The sequence below is a fragment of the Manihot esculenta genome, chromosome 18, assembly GCF_001659605.2.
Source record: "Manihot esculenta cultivar AM560-2 chromosome 18, M.esculenta_v8, whole genome shotgun sequence".
Classification (NCBI taxonomy): Eukaryota; Viridiplantae; Streptophyta; class Magnoliopsida; order Malpighiales; family Euphorbiaceae; genus Manihot; species Manihot esculenta.
In genome coordinates, this window is record NC_035178.2 from 2,568,811 (window position 1) to 2,588,372 (window position 19,562).

The following is a 19,562-nucleotide window of genomic DNA, read 5'->3' on the forward strand; positions in this document are numbered from 1 at the left end:
AAAGCGTACCTTACAAAATATATACATAAAGTGCTCCACGTTTGATCTTGTACTAGTTCTAAGATTTTCTTGTAATCATAATACCGATAATTTAACATCTACATGCACCTTTCTTGGTCGGCTTTTGGTTTCTGTCTAGTCGTGGGACCAAATACCTTCTATGGTTCAATTTATCATTAATATTATTGAAAAATGTCTTTCAGACATAACCAAAATGTGCTTTTTTTATTATTATTTAAGACATTTCTATGTTTCACTAATGAAAATTTATTAAATTTAGTTAAAAAATTATAATTAAGGTATTTAACGTTTGACTTTCTATATATACATATATATACACAATCCAAATATCAGGGTGGAATGTGAAAGTATTGTTGAAATACAGCATACATTAACAACAATCTTAGAAAAATGTTCTATGATTATTTGTAGCATCGGTATCAGGTATTCCTCTATGACGCCTAAAGGTTTAGTTAGTGTTCAGAAAGTCATTTGTGTCTCTCTTTCGTGGGGTCAATGACAAGCATCGTGAAACTAAAGAGATATAATTTAAAAGTGCTCATTTTATGCAATTTCAGCCTATAATAATATATATACATATATATTTTAATGCTTTACAGCCTGCTTCTTTCAATTAGAATGTACTCCATTTGATACATCATCTGTGGCCACAATATAACAAGTAAACTATATATATACACACATATATACACAATAATATAGCAAGTATTTAGCATTACAACATAATGAAAATGATTATAATGACAGTCTTAAGATGATGATGGCCCTAAAGGAATCTTCAACATTCCAAGCAATAAATTACAGAGCTTTAGCTTCCGCTGTAACTTCAAAAACAAAGGAACATAAAACTGCACATAGCTTTTTTCTGTGTCTTATCTTTACCACTTTATTATTGGGTCATTGTGCTGCACTAATCTTATATTGATCTTATGCCCAACAAGTGAATCGGGTGATTAGCTACTTCATTCAGTGAATGGCTATAACCATATACTGCAAGTTCTAGTTTTGGTTTAATAATAAACAAAATACAGTATGTCACAAAAGCCATTATCCATCAGCCTTTTTAGCTTCCGTCCATTAGGGCCTTTATGGGCAGAATGCGTTATAATCCATTGGCAAAATGCATTATATTTCACAAAAGTGGCATGTCATCTTTATTCAAGTTTTGTTCTTTTTTTTTTTTTGAAATATTATTCAAGTTTAACTTATGAAGTAGGAAAAGCTTGAAAGTTCAAGAGGAATTCAACGATATATTTGCATCAAAATTTCCTGTGTTGATCCATAGTTTCTCTTTACTTTTTTATCATATAAAGAACACGTTTTGAGTATTTAAGAATCCTAGAAAGAGTTACCTGGCTAGGATGCACGCTGAGACAAATCGTGTATCATCAAGCGTACAGTATGTCAGTGTCCCCAGGAATGGGCTCATATCCAGGCTATCATGCAAATGATAGTGAAGCAACATTCTTTTTCATCTCCAGGCATGGGCCTTAAACAGTGGCCCAAGTCTTGAGCACCGGATTTCGTTGATCTAGTACATGATGGTGTGCTCTAGCCTCTAGGTGGCTTTCTTTTTGTCCCAAACAAGCACCTACAATAAGAATTAAAATTCTCACTAGGGCGAAGACACAAGTTAAATTACAAAACCATGGTCAAATAATTCCTACAAGTCCATTTCCCAACCTGACTTCAACCCTCTCCCGCTCGATTAAATGAACCAAATAAACTTGGGAAAAGGGGCAATATTTTTTATTAACACCAGACACAGCTTCGAAGGTTAGCAGCAATCCAAGAGCATATTCAATTAGCGCAAACAAGAAATGTATATAATAGCACTTGCAATTTGAACTCAATCCTTGCAGTCTTTCACTTCCTAATATATGAAATATAAGTCAGTATCCAGACTGAGACTATGAAAATATTTGTAGAACAAAACTCCCAAGATAAAACTAATTGATTGTCCTGCACCACTGAGACTAAATTCCAGAAAATATTTATCCGAACAAGAGACAAATATATATGTAATTATCATGCATATTACTTGAGCATCTAAGAGATAGATTAAACAAAACAACCATTTGAACAAATTCATAGTTCACTGAGAATTCATCAACACACAACTTTGACATAATACATAAATTAGCGTTTTCAAGTGAATTTTAGTGAGACCTCCATGTCCGTCCACATTACCCAATTTACACAGACCATTCATTGGAGTATTGTATATAACCATGTTTAAAGCAAGACCAATTTCTTCGTCTCAACCCTCAAGATACAAGCTTCAATCACATTACCAGGAGCTGAACAGCCATGAATCAGAGTGCATATGCGAAATTATCTGGACTGCAGCCTCTAGGCAACAAGCCTCAGAAATATTTTCTACTTGCAAGACCTGCAATAGCTATATTGTACACCACTCTGTTGGGTAGAGAAAAATTTCGAGCACTTTCGTCAAGAGCATCTAAAATTTTCTGACTGTTGAGGCATCTATCATTTTGTTCTGGAACCTGTCAAAACTCTTACAATCTAGAAAAACATCAAATTCACTTCTGCAACAACGTACTTGCGTCATCTATTCGTCCAAGTCAATAAAGGCTACTGACAATTTTGCTGCAAATTATGAAATTGGGAGCAAACCTCCTTTCAATCAATATTAAGATATGCACTGAAGCTTTATCCAGTCTCTTCTCCTCACAACATCCAGCAATAAGGGCTCCATAAGTGAACAATCCCTTAATGCTCATCTCAGGAAGAAAAGCCATGACTTTACTTTTCCTTAACATAAAAAGTCCACAATAGAGAATTACAAAATTCAGTGGAAGGAGATATTGCTTCTTTTTTCCATATTCTCTTTAAAATTAAAAGCTTCTTCAACATCCCTTGGTTTACAATACCCATCATTCAAGAGTTATATATGTTAATCCATCAGGTTCACATCTCAGTTCCTTCCTCCTCTTAAAAGTCACCTCTGTTTCAATCATTTTCTCCATCTCACACTTTCCTTTAAGCATTGTATGCACATTATTTCTGCCAAAACTACTTCCTAGAACATCATTTCACAGGACCAAAGCCCTTGAAAAATCTCTCATTTTGAAGAGACCATCAAGCGAAGCACAATAGTTGACCTCACCAAGAGCTACACCTGTCTTAAGCATCAAACGCCAAAGGTGCAAAGCATCCTTAAAGGCGTCCACATGGCATAATATCTTGAGAGGATTATTCTAGGTAACAACATTAGGTTCAGTTCCATCCTGAAGCATTAATTTGCAAACACAGAAAGCCTTGCTGACAAGAACTCTACAGTATTCATCCATGGGGGTTACTACAACTACATGAATCTGGCTTTATTTCCCACCCCGCGTACTAGTTTACAACCTGTCTGCCTCACAAACTTGGACCATTTTTATGATGCCCATTTTATCAGTAAGTTGCAAATAAATTCGTCTTCAATCCTATGTTTAACATCTCATCTCAATCGTCCAATTCACTAGCTTCATGTTACCCATCTATCAGCATCCACAAGAACATTCATTCAAGACCACAACCTCCTGTTTCTCCATCTGTTCCGCTTCCTCCAACTCATATTGTCTACGATAACCTTTTAGCAATAAAGTAAATATGAACTTCTTTTTCGTAATCTCCGTTTCACCCATCAATCTCAAAACCTTTTTGGTTCTTTCAATATCTCCTAGACTACCACACTCATCAATCAAGCAATTGTGAGTCACCACATTCAATTGAAGACCTATATTCTCCTTTCCTTGAAAATCCACAGCTATATCGTCTATCCGCTCCTTACAGTACTCGCTAACCATAATGGCAGAAGTAAAAACATCGGGCACGATCTGTAAGCTATTCATTTGATCATAAACGAGCCCTGAAGTGTCAATTGACCTCTTCGAACCAAACTACTCAACAAACTACTACGCTACCGCACCTTCCATTATTATTAAACAAATGCAGTGCATACTGTCATTCCCTTCTCAGTCTACACTTCCAAAATCACATAAAAAACAAAAGGCGGAAAAATAACTCCCAAACAACACAAAGAGTAGATATTCTTACAAATTAAGGCCGACTAGTTCATTTGAAAAGGTATAGTCTCTTCGTACACTCAAGCTCAACACAAAATGTGAACAAGCTTGCAACGGTCTAAGAAATGGTTGCTTCGAGGCCAATTTGAAGAAATTCAAGCAGGCAGTAGAAGAATAGAGTCGAGAACAACATCGGAGAAATCGAAGTTAAGGTAGTTGAGGGCATCATGGCGACAAGGATAAGAAGGCGGGAGATCCCGTGGATGAGTTCTTGGCGGGTCTTCTGGTGGATTGATTTCCGTAAGCTGTGAGCAAGAAGGAGGGCGGTTTGGGAAGCACCTGAGCCTTGGGGGAGATTTTGAGGCAGATCATCACAGTTTCGAAATGGTATGGCATCTACGTAGATCGTAGAGTGCACACTGTCGATGGCGACAGCTCCTCCATTCCATGCTTTGGGTTTGCTGGTTGCTTCAGCCCTGGGCCGTAAAAGACATTACACGATATGTAGTGTTGGGTTTAACCCGCTCACCTTACCTGGACAAGTCGGCCCAAATATCAATTCAGACAGCCCATGATGTCTACAATTCACCTTACATTTCTTTTCCTTAATTTTATTTAATTATCATCAAATTCCAGCTTCAAGTTTTCATAAATCTCCAAAAAAAAAAACTGTTTAACATATAATTTTAATTTTATAAAATTAATAGTTAATCAAATCAATCTTAATGTATAACAATATTTATAAATATTATTTTATTTAATTTAAATATCCTTAATAATTTTTTTTATTTTCTATTATAACATTTTGTAAATATTTATTTTAGATAATTTTAATATGTTACATTATTAATTTAGAAAGTATATAATGGAAACTATTAAAAATTTATATAAAATATTATTTTATATTATTAATATAAATTTAATATAAAAAAATTAACCATTAAATCAAAATAATTAATTGGTATATAAATTTGACTAATAAATAAATAATATGCTAATTAAAATCTTTCCAAGTTTGTTGTTTAAATTTAAATTTATAATATTATATTGAATAAGGGTACATGATCGTTGTAATACCCGGCTCGAGTCCGGCATCGGAATTCCTGTAGTCCGGTGGAATCTTGGGTGTCGGAACCCTCGAGAAGGGTAATGCATATGTTTTCCAAGGTATTTTCACTTGTTTTCATGTTTTGAAGTGTGAAAAGCATTGAGTTTTGAAAGAAAAGCAACAAGGGAGAAATGTAAAGGTTCGGCCGCCGAAGGTCACTTTCGGCCGCCGAACATTGCATGGTTGCGGCTTCACGTTCGGCTGCCGAAGGTGGTCTGGCCAGCCACCTATAAAAGGGCCAAAGGTCGGTGAGAGGAGGGTATTTTCTCCTCCACTTGCAGCCAGAGGTGAGTTTCAGCCTCTCCACGTTGACTTTCATGTTTTTCATGATTTTCATCAAATCTTTCAAGAGTTTTAAGAGTTTTGGTGATTTATGAAGGGTTTGAGAAAAAGAAACAAGTTTTGAAGCTTGGAGCTTTGGAAGAGCTTTTCTTCATATCTCCACGTTAGGACCCTTCATCCTTACGTTGTGTAAGAGGTAAGTGAAGATCCTGAGCTTCTTTGATGATTTTGCAAGGTTTTATAAAGTTTGTATGGGTAGTATGCATGTTTAGGTTTAGGTGAGGTTTTGGTGATTTGTGGTGTTCCAGCATGTGTAAGTGTTATGTGCTATGTTTGTTTGGGGTTTTAGGGTAGTTTGAGACCCCTTTGGGCATATCTATGTGTATATGCTAGTTGGGAGTAGTTGCTATGCATGTTTGTAGGTTTTTGGGCAAAGTTTGCATGAAACAGAGCAGGGTTCTGTCCTTCGGGCAAAACCAGGTTCGGCCGCCGAAGGAAGGTTCGGCCGCCGAACCCTTTGTGGAGGCAGTTCGGCTGCCAAAGGTTGCCCCCGAAAGCAAGGCTTTCGGTTTAGAAAGAGCCTTTCGGCCGCCGAAAGAGGGAGTTCGGCCGCCGAAAGTGTGTGAGTTTCGTCTCTGGACGAGACCTTCGGCCGCCGAAGGTGCCGCCGCCGAACATGCATGAGTTTCATCTCTGGAGTGGGGTTTCGGCCGCCGAACCTGCCGCCGAAAGTGCCCTGTCCAGCTTTCTTTTGCATGTTTTATGTGATTGTTTTAGGATCTTTTAGTGAGCTTTTGGGGGAGTTTTTGAGAGTTGTTCTGAGTTAGTGTGTGATCCCTCATTTGAGTCCACCTGTGTAGGAACGGACCAGAGGAATCAAGGAGGTCAGCAGTGAGCACTGCTTCAGAACCTGCAGAGTCAGTTCAGAGTTACCCAGAGGTGAGTGGAACTAACTTTAATGTTTTAATATGAGCAAATGGATATTGTTCTCATGTTTCATGCATCATGAACATATTATAGGTTGATTGCATTAGTGTACACGAATATGACGCATTGCATTTATCCTTGTACTTGGCATTGCTCCTTGTACATTGCTTATGTGAGACGGCACGGACTTCGTGAGGATTCATTAGCCCTCAGAGGAAGACCTGGAACAGCCCTACGGGGACCAGGCACAACAGAAAGACCTGGAACAGCCCTACGGGGACCAGGCACATGGTACTTAGGTACCCCAGATTAGATAGAGGGATTTTTGATCCGTCCGGCCGAGGTGATGTGCTTATATGTTGCATTCCATGAGAGCATGTTTTATCACCTGTTTTATTGCATGTTCTACTCATTGGGCTAGTATAGCTCATTCCTCTCCCCTAACCCCAGTGTTGCAGGTTCAGAGTTCAGCGGGAAGTCAGCAGGGTTCAGAAAAAGAAAAGACATGTAATAGCTTAGAATGGACATGTATATGTAAAGAGATAGAATAATGTACCTTGTATAGATGGTGCTTGATGTATAAGAATTGTTATCCCTTTTTGTTTGTACATGGTCTATTTTATGAAATGTTTTATGCTTTCTGTATGAAAGATCCAGGCTTAACATAGTATGAGTTTGCACTGTCTTGAGCAAAGATGAGAGCTCTGACAGATGTTTGTAGCACAGATACAGATTATGTACAGGTTAAGCCATGGAGCAAGAAAAGTTTTACATTTTTTACAGAAAATGTATGATCATGTATGGGATTTCACAGGTACACAGAGTGCACAGGAGGCTTACTACGGGTCCCGGCGACCTTAAGTCGATCTGGATCCTAGTGCCGGTAGCAGTTCGGTTTTCGGGCTGTTACAGATTGGTATCAGAGCCCTAGGTTCACATGGTCGGACCTATAGAGAGAGAGTTGGGCTCATAGAGAGGTTTAGTAGGTCAAGCACCATAGGAAAAACATGTCCACTAGGATAGGATGTTAGTCCTGTCTATATGCTGATGTGCCATGCCCTGAGTTATGCATGTGCATGTTTTTGATGTGTTGCTGATGTGTTATGTGATTTGTTGTTTGCCAGAGAGTGAAGATGCGAGGAACTCGTCGATCCGCGAGATTGACTGGAGTCCCACCTGTAAGTGAGGGTACAGCTGCTCGTCCACCTGCCTTGCCCTTGGCAAGATCTCACAGGTCAAGCAGGGAAGGAACGTCACGAGACCCTAGAAGGTCTTCTGACGAGAGCAGGAGAGGAGTAAACAGAGGGGGAAGGTCAGTAGAAGAAAGAGGTGTGATGGAAGAGGGTCAGAGTAGAGATGTAAGCATGGGTGTAGGAAGGTCAGAAGAAGGTATGGGGGAATCCCAGGGAGGCATGCAGGCCTCAGGATTTGGCTATCCACCCTTTCCACAGGGCCCAGAGTATCCGATGGGAGGCACGTCGGATTACTCCAGCTTTGCTCCATATCCACCCTACATGCCATATATGCCCTATCCTTCCTTTTATCCACCATATCACATGTATCCACCCCCACCTGTTCATCCAAGTCCAGTACAGCCTGAAGTGAGGGAACCAGTTCCTCCACCACCACCTCCTGAACCAGTAGCCATTGTTGTGGAAGCACAGCAACCCAGTTCTTCAGGGGGAAGTAAGGTGAAGATGACTGAGTACTTAAAGTTGGATGCTCCTAAATTCAATACAGGAGATGATCCCTTTGAGTATCTCAGTGCAGTGAGAATGATAACCAGTGAGTTGGGAGCAGATGATGGTAGAGCCATTGAGATGGCAGGGTTCACGTTAAAGTGTAAGAAAGCAAGAGAATGGTACAAGAACTATGTGGACCCGAGACTTGAGAGTATGACATGGGAAGAGTTCGCCAACGAATTTGCTGGATGGGCTTTTCCTGACAGTTCTAGGGAACTAAAGGTTGTGGAGTTTGAGCAGTTGCGACAGACGGAGGAGATGAGCGTTGATGCATATACAGATAAGTTCCTGGAATTGTTGCCATATGTCGGTCAGGCATATGAGACAGATCAGAAGAAGGCAAAGAGATATGCCACAAGGCTTCATCCCAGGTATTTCTCTTTGATTCTTCATGCGGAGAAGGAAAGTTTCCACTCTATTGTGGATGCTGCTAGAAAGATGGAGGCTAGTGCCATAAGTCAAGGTGTAGTCACGGCACAGTCTTCTGGTGTTAAACCAGGTTCCTCCTCACAGAGTACAGTAAGTGCAAGTAAGAAGAGATGGGAGAAATTCAGAGGAAAGAGAGGCAAGGTCTGGAACAGGCTTAAGTCGGGTCTGGGAATGAGTAGTAGTTTCAGTTCTGGCGCAGAGTTTCCAGTATGCAAGAGGTGTGGCAAACAGCATAGAGGAGCTTGTCAGTTGGGATCCACAGCCTGCTATAGATGTGGGCAGGAGGGACATTATGCACGAGAATGTCCTCAGGCGACTTTGGTTGCACCATCCCAGCAGATGAGTACGGGCAGTGTAGTCCAGCCCGTAGTTTCAGCCATACCACCAAGCAGTGGTAGAGGAAGAGGAAGAGGGGCAGCCTCTTCATCAGGGATGGGTTCCCGAGGTGCAGGTCCGTCAGCCCCAGCACGGATTTTCACCCTGACTCAGCAGGAGGCAGACACGTCGAACACGGTGGTGTCAGGTAATCTCATCATTGGGTGTTCCGAGGTGTATGCTTTAATGGACCCCGGTGCTTCTCACTCTTTCATTTCTTCTAGAGCTGCAGAGAGGTTGGGTCTGATAGTGTCTGAGTTAGAGTGTCCTCTATGGGTCAGTGGACCCAAATGTGATCCATCTTTGGCAGAGTCAGTCTGTCGGTTCAGTCCCGTGTGCATAGAGGGTAGATACCTTCCAGCTGACCTGGTGGTTCTAGAGTTGACAGATTTTGATGTCATTCTAGGGATGGATTGGTTATCTACGTATGATGCTACCCTGAACTGTAGAGATAAGGTAGTCAGTGTCAGAGACCAGGATGGGTCAGAGTGTGTCTTCAGAGGAGACAGGAGAGGGACACCTAGGGGTTTGATATCAGCCCTCCAGGCTCGTAGAATGTTAAGGAAGGGGTGTCAGGGGTTCCTAGCTTATGTGAGAGAGCTAGACAGTCAGGTTAGGGAACCATCCTCAGTACCAGTTGTTAGAGACTTCCCAGATTTGTTTCCTGAAGAGCTTCCAGGACTACCACCGGATAGGGAAATAGAGTTCGAGATTGAGTTGATGCCCAATGCCAGACCGATCTCTATTCCTCCCTATAGGATGGCACCAGCAGAGTTGCGAGAGTTGAAAGAACAGTTACAGGATTTGGTAGCTAAGGGTTTCATCCGCCCGAGTACCTCACCCTGGGGTGCTCCAGTATTATTTGTCAGAAAGAAGGATGGACCTCTGAGACTTTGTGTCGACTACAGACAGTTGAACAAAGTCACTATCAAAAATAAGTATCCATTACCCAGGATCGATGATCTATTCGACCAGCTGGCAGGAGCAGGTTGTTTTTCAAAAATAGATCTGAGATCTGGATACCACCAGTTGAAGATCAGGGAAGGAGATGTATCCAAGACTGCTTTCAGAACCAGATATGGGCATTATGAGTTCCTTGTGATGCCGTTCGGGTTGACTAACGCCCCTGCAGCATTCATGGATCTCATGAACAGAGTTTTCAGGGAGTACTTGGATCGTTTTGTGATCGTCTTTATTGATGATATCTTGGTGTACTCCAGGAATGCAGAGGACCATGCCCAGCATCTGCGGATAGTGCTGCAAACCTTGAGAGAGCATGGCTTGTATGCCAAGTTCTCCAAGTGCGAGTTCTGGCTAAGGAGCATTTCCTTTTTGGGACATGTTGTATCAGAGGACGGTATATCAGTAGATCCCAAAAAGGTAGAGGCAGTAGCCAACTGGCCTACACCCACTACAGTGACAGAGATCAAGAGTTTTCTGGGTTTGGCAGGCTACTATCGGAGGTTCGTTCAGGACTTCTCGAAGATAGCTGCTCCTATGACCAGACTGACCAGAAAGAATCAGAAATTTGTGTGGTCAGAGGAATGTAATGAGAGTTTTGCGGAGTTGAAGCGACGGTTAACTTCAGCACCGGTGTTAGCTCTGCCGATCAGTGATGAAGATTTCACAGTGTTCTGTGATGCATCCCGAGTGGGATTAGGTTGTGTGTTGATGCAGAATGACCGAGTGATAGCTTATGCTTCTAGACAGCTGAAGAAGCACGAGCTGAATTACCCGACACACGATCTTGAGATGGCAGCTGTGATCTTTGCACTTAAGATGTGGAGGCATTACCTCTATGGGGTAAAATATGAGATCTATACGGATCATAAGAGCCTGCAGCACATCTTAAGTCAGAGAGAGTTAAACTTGAGGCAGAGACGGTGGGTAGAATTGCTCAGTGATTATGATTGTAAAATCCAGTATCATCCGGGCAAGGCTAATGTTGTAGCTGATGCATTAAGCCGAAAGTCACTTGGCAGTTTATCCCACATTGCAGTAGAGAGAAGACCGGTGGTGACGGATTTTTACAAGCTCGTGGAAGAAGGGTTACAGTTGCAGTTATCTGGTACAGGTGCGTTGATCGCACAGATGAGAGTAACACCAGTGTTTCTAGAGCAAGTGGCTCTGAAACAGCACGAAGACCCCGAGTTAGTAAAGATTGCCAGGACTGTTCAGTCGGGCAACAGTGCAGAGTTTAGATTTGACGGAGAGGGGATTCTTCGGCACGGTAAGAGGTTATGTGTACCAGATGATAGCAGTTTGAAAGCCGACATTATGAGGGAAGCTCATAATACGCGGTATAGTATTCACCCGGGAGCCACCAAGATGTATCAAGATCTGAGAAGGGTGTATTGGTGGCCAGCAATGAAGAGAGAAGTGGCACAGTTTGTGTCAGCCTGCGAGACATGTCAAAGGGTGAAGCTAGAGCACCAGAAGCCGGCTGGAATGCTTAACCCACTGCCAATTCCAGAATGGAAATGGGAGAACATAGCTATGGATTTTGTAGTGGGGTTACCGGCGACGTCTAACAGACTAGACTCCATATGGGTGATTGTGGATAGACTCACTAAATCTGCTCACTTCATTCCAGTCAGGAGTAACTACTCTGTAAACAAGTTGGCGCAGGTGTATGTAGACGAGATAGTAAGGTTGCATGGAGTTCCAGTGTCGATAGTATCAGATCGAGGACCTCAGTTCACCTCCAGGTTTTGGCGGAGTCTGCAGAACGAAATGGGCACAAGGTTGGATTTCAGCACTGCTTTCCATCCACAGACAGACGGTCAGTCAGAGAGGACCATCCAGACCATTGAAGATATGCTGAGAATGTGTGTGTTAGACTTTGGCGGTTCTTGGAGGCAGCATCTACCTCTGGTGGAGTTTGCCTACAACAACAGCCATCATGCTAGCATAGGGATGGCTCCTTATGAAGCTTTGTATGGGAGGAAGTGCCGAACACCTGTTTGCTGGGAAGAGGTAGGAGAGAAAACTCTTGCAGGGCCAGAGTTAGTTGAGATAACCAGCAAGTTAGTGCCTATCATCAGAGAGAGGATCAGAACAGCTGTAAGCAGACAGAAAAGCTATGCAGACATCCGTAGGAAGCAGATAGAGTTCCAGGAGGGGGATATGGTATTGCTTAAGGTGTCTCCGATGAAGGGAGTGGTTCGCTTTGGAAGGAAGGGTAAGCTAGCCCCACGATACATTGGTCCCTTTGAGATCTTGCAGAGGATCGGGCCTGTATCGTATAAGCTAGATTTACCGGCTTCTATGGAAAGAATTCACCCGGTATTCCATGTTTCTCTGTTGCGAAAGTTTGTGTCAGATCCAGAGAAAGTTCTTAGTGAACCTGAGGTGGAAATCTTAAGTGATCTCACCTATGTAGAGCAGCCAGTGCGGATCCTTGACACCCAGATCAGAAAGCTGAGAAACAAGGAGATACCAATGGTGAAAGTTCTGTGGAACCACCACAACCTAGAAGAGTGCACTTGGGAGACTCGGGAGTCCATGCTCCAGCAATACCCATATCTGTTTTAAGGTTAGTTTTTCCCCTTTTCTATGTATTTATGTTGTGTTAGGGACATTCGGGGACGAATGTTCTTAAGGGGGGGAGAATGTAATACCCGGCTCGAGTCCGGCATCGGAATTCCTGTAGTCCGGTGGAATCTTGGGTGTCGGAACCCTCGAGAAGGGTAATGCATATGTTTTCCAAGGTATTTTCACTTGTTTTCATGTTTTGAAGTGTGAAAAGCATTGAGTTTTGAAAGAAAAGCAACAAGGGAGAAATGTAAAGGTTCGGCCGCCGAAGGTCACTTTCGGCCGCCGAACATTGCATGGTTGCGGCTTCACGTTCGGCTGCCGAAGGTGGTCTGGCCAGCCACCTATAAAAGGGCCAAAGGTCGGTGAGAGGAGGGTATTTTCTCCTCCACTTGCAGCCAGAGGTGAGTTTCAGCCTCTCCACGTTGACTTTCATGTTTTTCATGATTTTCATCAAATCTTTCAAGAGTTTTAAGAGTTTTGGTGATTTATGAAGGGTTTGAGAAAAAGAAACAAGTTTTGAAGCTTGGAGCTTTGGAAGAGCTTTTCTTCATATCTCCACGTTAGGACCCTTCATCCTTACGTTGTGTAAGAGGTAAGTGAAGATCCTGAGCTTCTTTGATGATTTTGCAAGGTTTTATAAAGTTTGTATGGGTAGTATGCATGTTTAGGTTTAGGTGAGGTTTTGGTGATTTGTGGTGTTCCAGCATGTGTAAGTGTTATGTGCTATGTTTGTTTGGGGTTTTAGGGTAGTTTGAGACCCCTTTGGGCATATCTATGTGTATATGCTAGTTGGGAGTAGAGTTTTTGGGCAAAGTTTGCATGAAACAGAGCAGGGTTCTGTCCTTCGGGCAAAACCAGGTTCGGCCGCCGAAGGAAGGTTCGGCCGCCGAACCCTTTGTGGAGGCAGTTCGGCTGCCAAAGGTTGCCCCCGAAAGCAAGGCTTTCGGTTTAGAAAGAGCCTTTCGGCCGCCGAAAGAGGGAGTTCGGCCGCCGAAAGTGTGTGAGTTTCGTCTCTGGACGAGACCTTCGGCCGCCGAAGGTGCCGCCGCCGAACATGCATGAGTTTCATCTCTGGAGTGGGGTTTCGGCCGCCGAACCTGCCGCCGAAAGTGCCCTGTCCAGCTTTCTTTTGCATGTTTTATGTGATTGTTTTAGGATCTTTTAGTGAGCTTTTGGGGGAGTTTTTGAGAGTTGTTCTGAGTTAGTGTGTGATCCCTCATTTGAGTCCACCTGTGTAGGAACGGACCAGAGGAATCAAGGAGGTCAGCAGTGAGCACTGCTTCAGAACCTGCAGAGTCAGTTCAGAGTTACCCAGAGGTGAGTGGAACTAACTTTAATGTTTTAATATGAGCAAATGGATATTGTTATCATGTTTCATGCATCATGAACATATTATAGGTTGATTGCATTAGTGTACACGAATATGACGCATTGCATTATCCTTGTACTTGGCACGGTCCTTGTACATTGTTTGATATGCGGGATGGACATGAGAAAGGATGCAATAGCCCTCAAGGGGTGGACTTGGAACAGCCCTACGGGGACCAGGCCATCGGTACTACGGTACCCCAGATGATGTGTAGTCCCAGGAGCTCCTAGCGGGCTGGACTTAGATAGAGGGAGTTTTGATCCGTCCATGCCGAGATGATGTGATATACTTGTGATGTGATGCATTCCATGAGAGCATGTTTTATCACCTGTTTTATTGCATGTTCTACTCATTGGGCTAGTATAGCTCATTCCTCTCCCCTAACCCCAGTGTTGCAGGTTCAGAGTTCAGCGGGAAGTCAGCAGGGTTCAGAAAAAGAAAAGACATGTAATAGCTTAGAATGGACATGTATATGTAAAGAGATAGAATAATGTACCTTGTATAGATGGTGCTTGATGTATAAGAATTGTTATCCCTTTTTGTTTGTACATGGTCTATTTTATGAAATGTTTTATGCTTTCTGTATGAAAGATCCAGGCTTAACATAGTATGAGTTTGCACTGTCTTGAGCAAAGATGAGAGCTCTGACAGATGTTTGTAGCACAGATACAGATTATGTACAGGTTAAGCCATGGAGCAAGAAAAGTTTTACATTTTTACAGAAAATGTATGATCATGTATGGGATTTCACAGGTACACAGAGTGCACAGGAGGCTTACTACGGGTCCCGGCGACCTTAAGTCGATCTGGATCCTAGTGCCGGTAGCAGTTCGGTTTTCGGGCTGTTACAATCGTAGTATTCACAGATTTAATCTAATAATAAATATATTTAAGTAAATTTTACTTATAAATTTAGTTTAATGATAAATAAATTTGAGTAAATTTTACTCCCTAATATCTAGCGGTAAGTGCATTTGAATACTCCTAATTTCAATTCCTATTTTTTCCTATTTCAAAAACACAAGTATAGGAAGGCAAAAATTTCCATGGCATGAGCTATAATTCTCCTTTTTCGTTTTACATTATTTATTTTGAAAAATAAAAATAAGTAAATTTTTATATATAATTTTATTTATTTAAAAAAAATTTATAAGTTAAAAATATATATTATATTTTAAATAAAAAAATTAAATTGAATCATGAAATCATGGATTCGAAACGGAAATGAATCCCACGTTTTCTTATAAATAATTTGTACTAGACTCCAAGTGGAATGTGGACCCACTCTTTGGATCCTTGTGCCCTCAGGGACTACGGAACATGCGTAGCAGCATCAGCCGATCACTTGAAGACAAGAATAGTTTTCGAGGCAACCCAATGACAGTATCCTCCAAGTTCCAACTTCCAGGAAGCACGGTCTCTGGTGTCCCACTCCGGCAATTTCTCTGCAAGAACTCCTCTTTGCCTCTAATCATAAGTTGGTTGCTTATCCCCAACGAAAATCTTATCGTCTTAGTATATTCATCTGCCAGCAGTATTAGTATTACGCTTAACTTGCCTATATAGCAAAGCCAACCTTGTCTTTCTTATTCACAAACAACTCTGAACATGGCAACTACTAGAGTATCCAAGCCCTCTAAATGGCTCCCCAGAAGCCGAGGTTTCAAGCTACTAACTCTCCCTCGCATTGGCTCAAAACCCAGATCTTCTCACTCACAACAATCCAGGCTCACAAAAGAAGAAGAGCTTCAGATAGTTTTTCGCCACTTCGATAGAGATGGAGATGGCAAGATTTCAGGAGAGGAACTCGGTGCTTATTTCACATCAGTAGGAGAGTCCATGTCAAATGAAAACGTTCAAAGGGTCATTAAAGATTTCGACACTGATGGCGACAAGTTGCTGGAATTTAATGACTTCGCTCGATTGTTGGAAGGAGACGACAACATTGATGATGATCTTAGAAGGGCTTTCGAGGTATTTGAAGGAGAGAATAAGGGTGGTGGGTGCATTACAGCAAAAGGGTTACAACAGGCATTTAATCGTTTAGGAGAAGCAAAGTCACTTCAAGAATGTGCAGCTATGATTAGAGTATTTGATCTTGATGGCAATGGGGTGCTCGATTTTCATGAATTTCACAAAATGATGATTAATTAGTTCTGCAGTAGTTTCTGCTTAATCAAGATGTTTGCCAGCTTTGGTTTGCAGAGTTTATGAACGCGGATAGTTTAGATTGTGGGTTAATGTTAATGTCAATTTCCATGTCCTATGCCAATGTCATGGGCCTCATGGCTCTTCTTTAATTTACAGCATGATTGATATATTTACGGATTTAATCTAGTGTTAAATATATTAACTTATTTATCTCTGCTCATCTCCCTCCTGATTTTAATATCGATTTAATTGAAAATCATATTTTTCTTTCAAAAGATTCTATAAAATAATTTTAGAAAAGGTACATATTAATTAATTTTATGAAAATTTAAGAATTAAATAATAATTTAATAAAATGATCCTAACTAAATATTGAGATTGCATTGTTCTAGACAAACTTGATTAGATTTTACCTGCACTTTCTCTTTGTCAGCAATTGCAGAGTGTTAGCCCAATGATCATGCACTACAACATTTGACTAATTCTCACTCACCACCTACAATATGACCAGTTCTACGCTTCCCCAACCCAGTGTACCACTTAGACAAGCAGTATAATAAGTTAATAAAAATTAAATATAACCAATAGAAAATGAGTGAGTTTTAAAAGAATGATAACTAACTAATTTTTTTTATTTATAAAAAAATATCTATTTTTATATAAATATCTCAATTCTACATTACCCCCGAGAACTATGGCCCACTGATATTTTTGGCCTTCAAAATGGGTTAAAGACAAATTGATGCCTTGTTGTTATGTTGTTAATCCATCGCTAATGCAAAGTTTGCAAAATTCCAAGTCAAGTCAAGTAGTGCTTACCAGTAGAGGAGAACAATTTTCTGCATTTGCATGATGTGGCGATTATCACGGGCCAGCTTAAGTATGGGATTATATTAATCATAATCTTGTCAGCTTGGGGCTCAAGCTTACTAATATTCCCTTGTCCCCACGATAACAGCATTATGAACACGAAAACTAGGTCAAGTCAAGATTACTGGCCGGTTTGTTTTTGTAATCACATATTAATTTAATGCAGCTATTTGACACAGCCTGATTTTTGGGCCGATAAGTCAATCAAACTGTTTAATACTCATTTGGATGTTATTATTTTAATCCTAAAAAACGCGTTAATTTTGCCAAAACTCATCTTTGTTATCAGTCTTAAATCCTGAAATTCTTTGCTACCTATTACTCGTTTTCCTCACTGGAACTATCTATCCATCATGGATCAGTTCTTTCTTGGCTTTCTCATTCTCAGCTTTTTCATTTCTTCTTCTACTACTTTTGCTCAACAGAACTACTCTGCTAATTCTGCACTGGACTGCAACAGCAGTGATGAGACTGGACCATCTCCTGCATTTCTCTACACTTGCAATGGCCAAAACAACTCTTGCGAGGCCTTTCTCATCTTCAAATCTCAAACTTCGTATGACTCGGTGCCTACTATCTCATCCCTCACATCTGCCAACCAAGACGAACTTGCAAGAATCAACAATGTCACGAGGATAGCAAAGTTCCCTCCCAACAAAGAGGTGATTGTTCCTGTGCATTGTTCTTGTTTTGGCCAATACTACCAAGCCAACACTACGTTTCATGCCACTCGTGGCTATTCGTATTACATTGTAGCAAGTCAAACTTACGAGGGACTTTCTACTTGTGCTTCTCTTAAGAGAGCAAATGAATATGGTGAATTTGATCTTGGGTCTGGTGTGGAAATGCATGTGCCACTTCGATGTGCTTGTCCTACCTCAACCCAACTCAGGAGTGCTGTCAATTATCTACTTACTTATCCTATTAACTTTGGCGATTCTCTTGCTATTCTTGCTGAAAGATTCAACACAAGTGAAAGAAGTATAATTGATGCAAATGGGTTGGAAGAAAATCCAGTTATTTATCCAGACACAACGATTCTGATACCTTTGCAAGCTAAACCTACGAGTTCAATCACCATAATTCACGAAGGCCCACCAAATGTTTCACGTCCTTCGGCTCCTAGTCCTGGAGATAGAACATCCAAGAGGAAACTTTATGAATGGATTGGGATTGCAGCAGCTTGTTCGCTGCTGTTACTCAGTGTCACACTAGCCATTCTCCTTCTCCTTTGTAGAGAGAGAAGAAACAAGGCTCTTGAGAGCAATCATGAAAGGAATCATGTCTTGCTCGAAGATCTTCGTGTTGAGATAGCAAGCGTTGAGCAAGTCTTGAAAGTTTTTGGACTTAAAGAGGTAAAGAAAGCTACTGAAAATTTCAGTTCCAAGCATAGAATAAATGGTTCAGTCTACTGGGGAGAGTTTGATGGAGAGATGTTAGCTATCAAGAAGATGAGAAGAGATGTATCAAAGGAAGTGAACATTTTGAAGAAGATCAACCACTTCAATTTGATTAAGCTTCGTGGCGTTTGTGAGAATCTGGGTTGTTTCTATCTTGTTTTCGAGTATATGAAAAATGGTTCTCTACGAGAATGGTTGTCTGGTGAAAGGTCTGAATATCATGGAAGTTGGAGTACGAGGATTCAGATTGCTATGGATGTTGCTAATGGACTTCACTATCTTCACAGCTTTACTGAACCTGCCTGCGTGCACAAGGACATCAAGAGCAGCAACATTCTTTTGGACAGCAAGTTAAGGGCCAAGATTGCAAATTTCGGTCATGCAAGAGCAGCAGCAAGGGGAACAACAACAAATGCTGCTGTGACAAAACACGTTGAAGGGACTAGAGGTTACATGGCACCCGAGTATGTGCAGGCAGGTCAAGTAACTCCCAAGATTGATGTCTATGCTTTTGGGGTCGTGCTTCTGGAACTGATCACAGGAAAAGATGCTGTTTTTATACAGGATGGAAGAGAAACTCTGCTTTCAACAGCAACAGTTTCTATTCTGCAGAAGGAAAACGCAGAAGCTGAGCTGGCTTTGTTCATCCATCCTAGTTTCCTCGGGAGCCATGACATAAAATTGGCTCTCCGCCTGGCTAGAGTAAGCTTAGCCTGCTTGGTAAATGCACCAGAAAAGAGACCGGGCATGGGGGAAATTGTATCAACCCTGTTAAAGATTCAGGAATGTTTGGCGAAAACAAAACCACTGGAAGTTGACTCTGTTGATGTAGCAGCTCCAAAATGGCATTCATCAATAGGTTCAACTAATTGGAGAGCTGAAGCTATTTCAAAATAATTGTTTTCTGTATATAAACAAGGGCAAAAATTCTGATTTTCATTACTTGTATCAATGCATATCCTCCTAACTATTTATATTACCTACGAAATTAAGCAAGGTATTAGTCTACAATGCATAAATTTCTGTGTCTACTGAAAGGGTAGATTGCACTGTTCTGTAAATCTGTGATGTATCGTCCTTGAACATATCCAAGAACCAGTTCAAACTCAAGTCAGGTCATCTTAGCTCTCTTTCTCTTCTATCCACATAATTTAGGTGATTTAATTATTTTCTTAATCACCATGTAAAAATCATAAATGACAGATAAAGTGGAAGGAGAGAGTAGTAAGTTAATGAATAATTGCACTGAACAATCTAGAATTGCATTGACAAGTAAGGATTGGTATAAATAAGAACTGTCGACCTCATTTGCTAATT

The 19,562-nt window shown here is 41.2% G+C and overlaps 2 protein-coding genes and 1 pseudogene across 2 annotated transcripts; 2 read left to right on the forward strand and 1 right to left on the reverse strand.

The window, feature by feature from the left end:
* Window positions 1–1,184: 1,184 nt before the first annotated feature.
* On the reverse strand, window positions 1,185–15,299 carry LOC110606834 (annotated as a pseudogene).
* Window positions 15,300–15,308: 9 nt separating this feature from the next.
* Window positions 15,309–16,189, forward strand: LOC110606929 (probable calcium-binding protein CML41). Its single transcript, XM_021745939.2, has one exon. The coding sequence runs from the start codon at window positions 15,433–15,435 to the stop codon at window positions 15,976–15,978; it is 546 nt and encodes a 181-aa protein (XP_021601631.1). The 5' UTR covers window positions 15,309–15,432; the 3' UTR covers window positions 15,979–16,189.
* Window positions 16,190–17,088: 899 nt separating this feature from the next.
* LOC110607101 (lysM domain receptor-like kinase 4) lies at window positions 17,089–19,488 on the forward strand. The gene has a single exon (XM_021746159.2). The coding sequence runs from the start codon at window positions 17,199–17,201 to the stop codon at window positions 19,140–19,142; it is 1,944 nt and encodes a 647-aa protein (XP_021601851.1). The 5' UTR covers window positions 17,089–17,198; the 3' UTR covers window positions 19,143–19,488.
* Window positions 19,489–19,562: the final 74 nt, after the last annotated feature.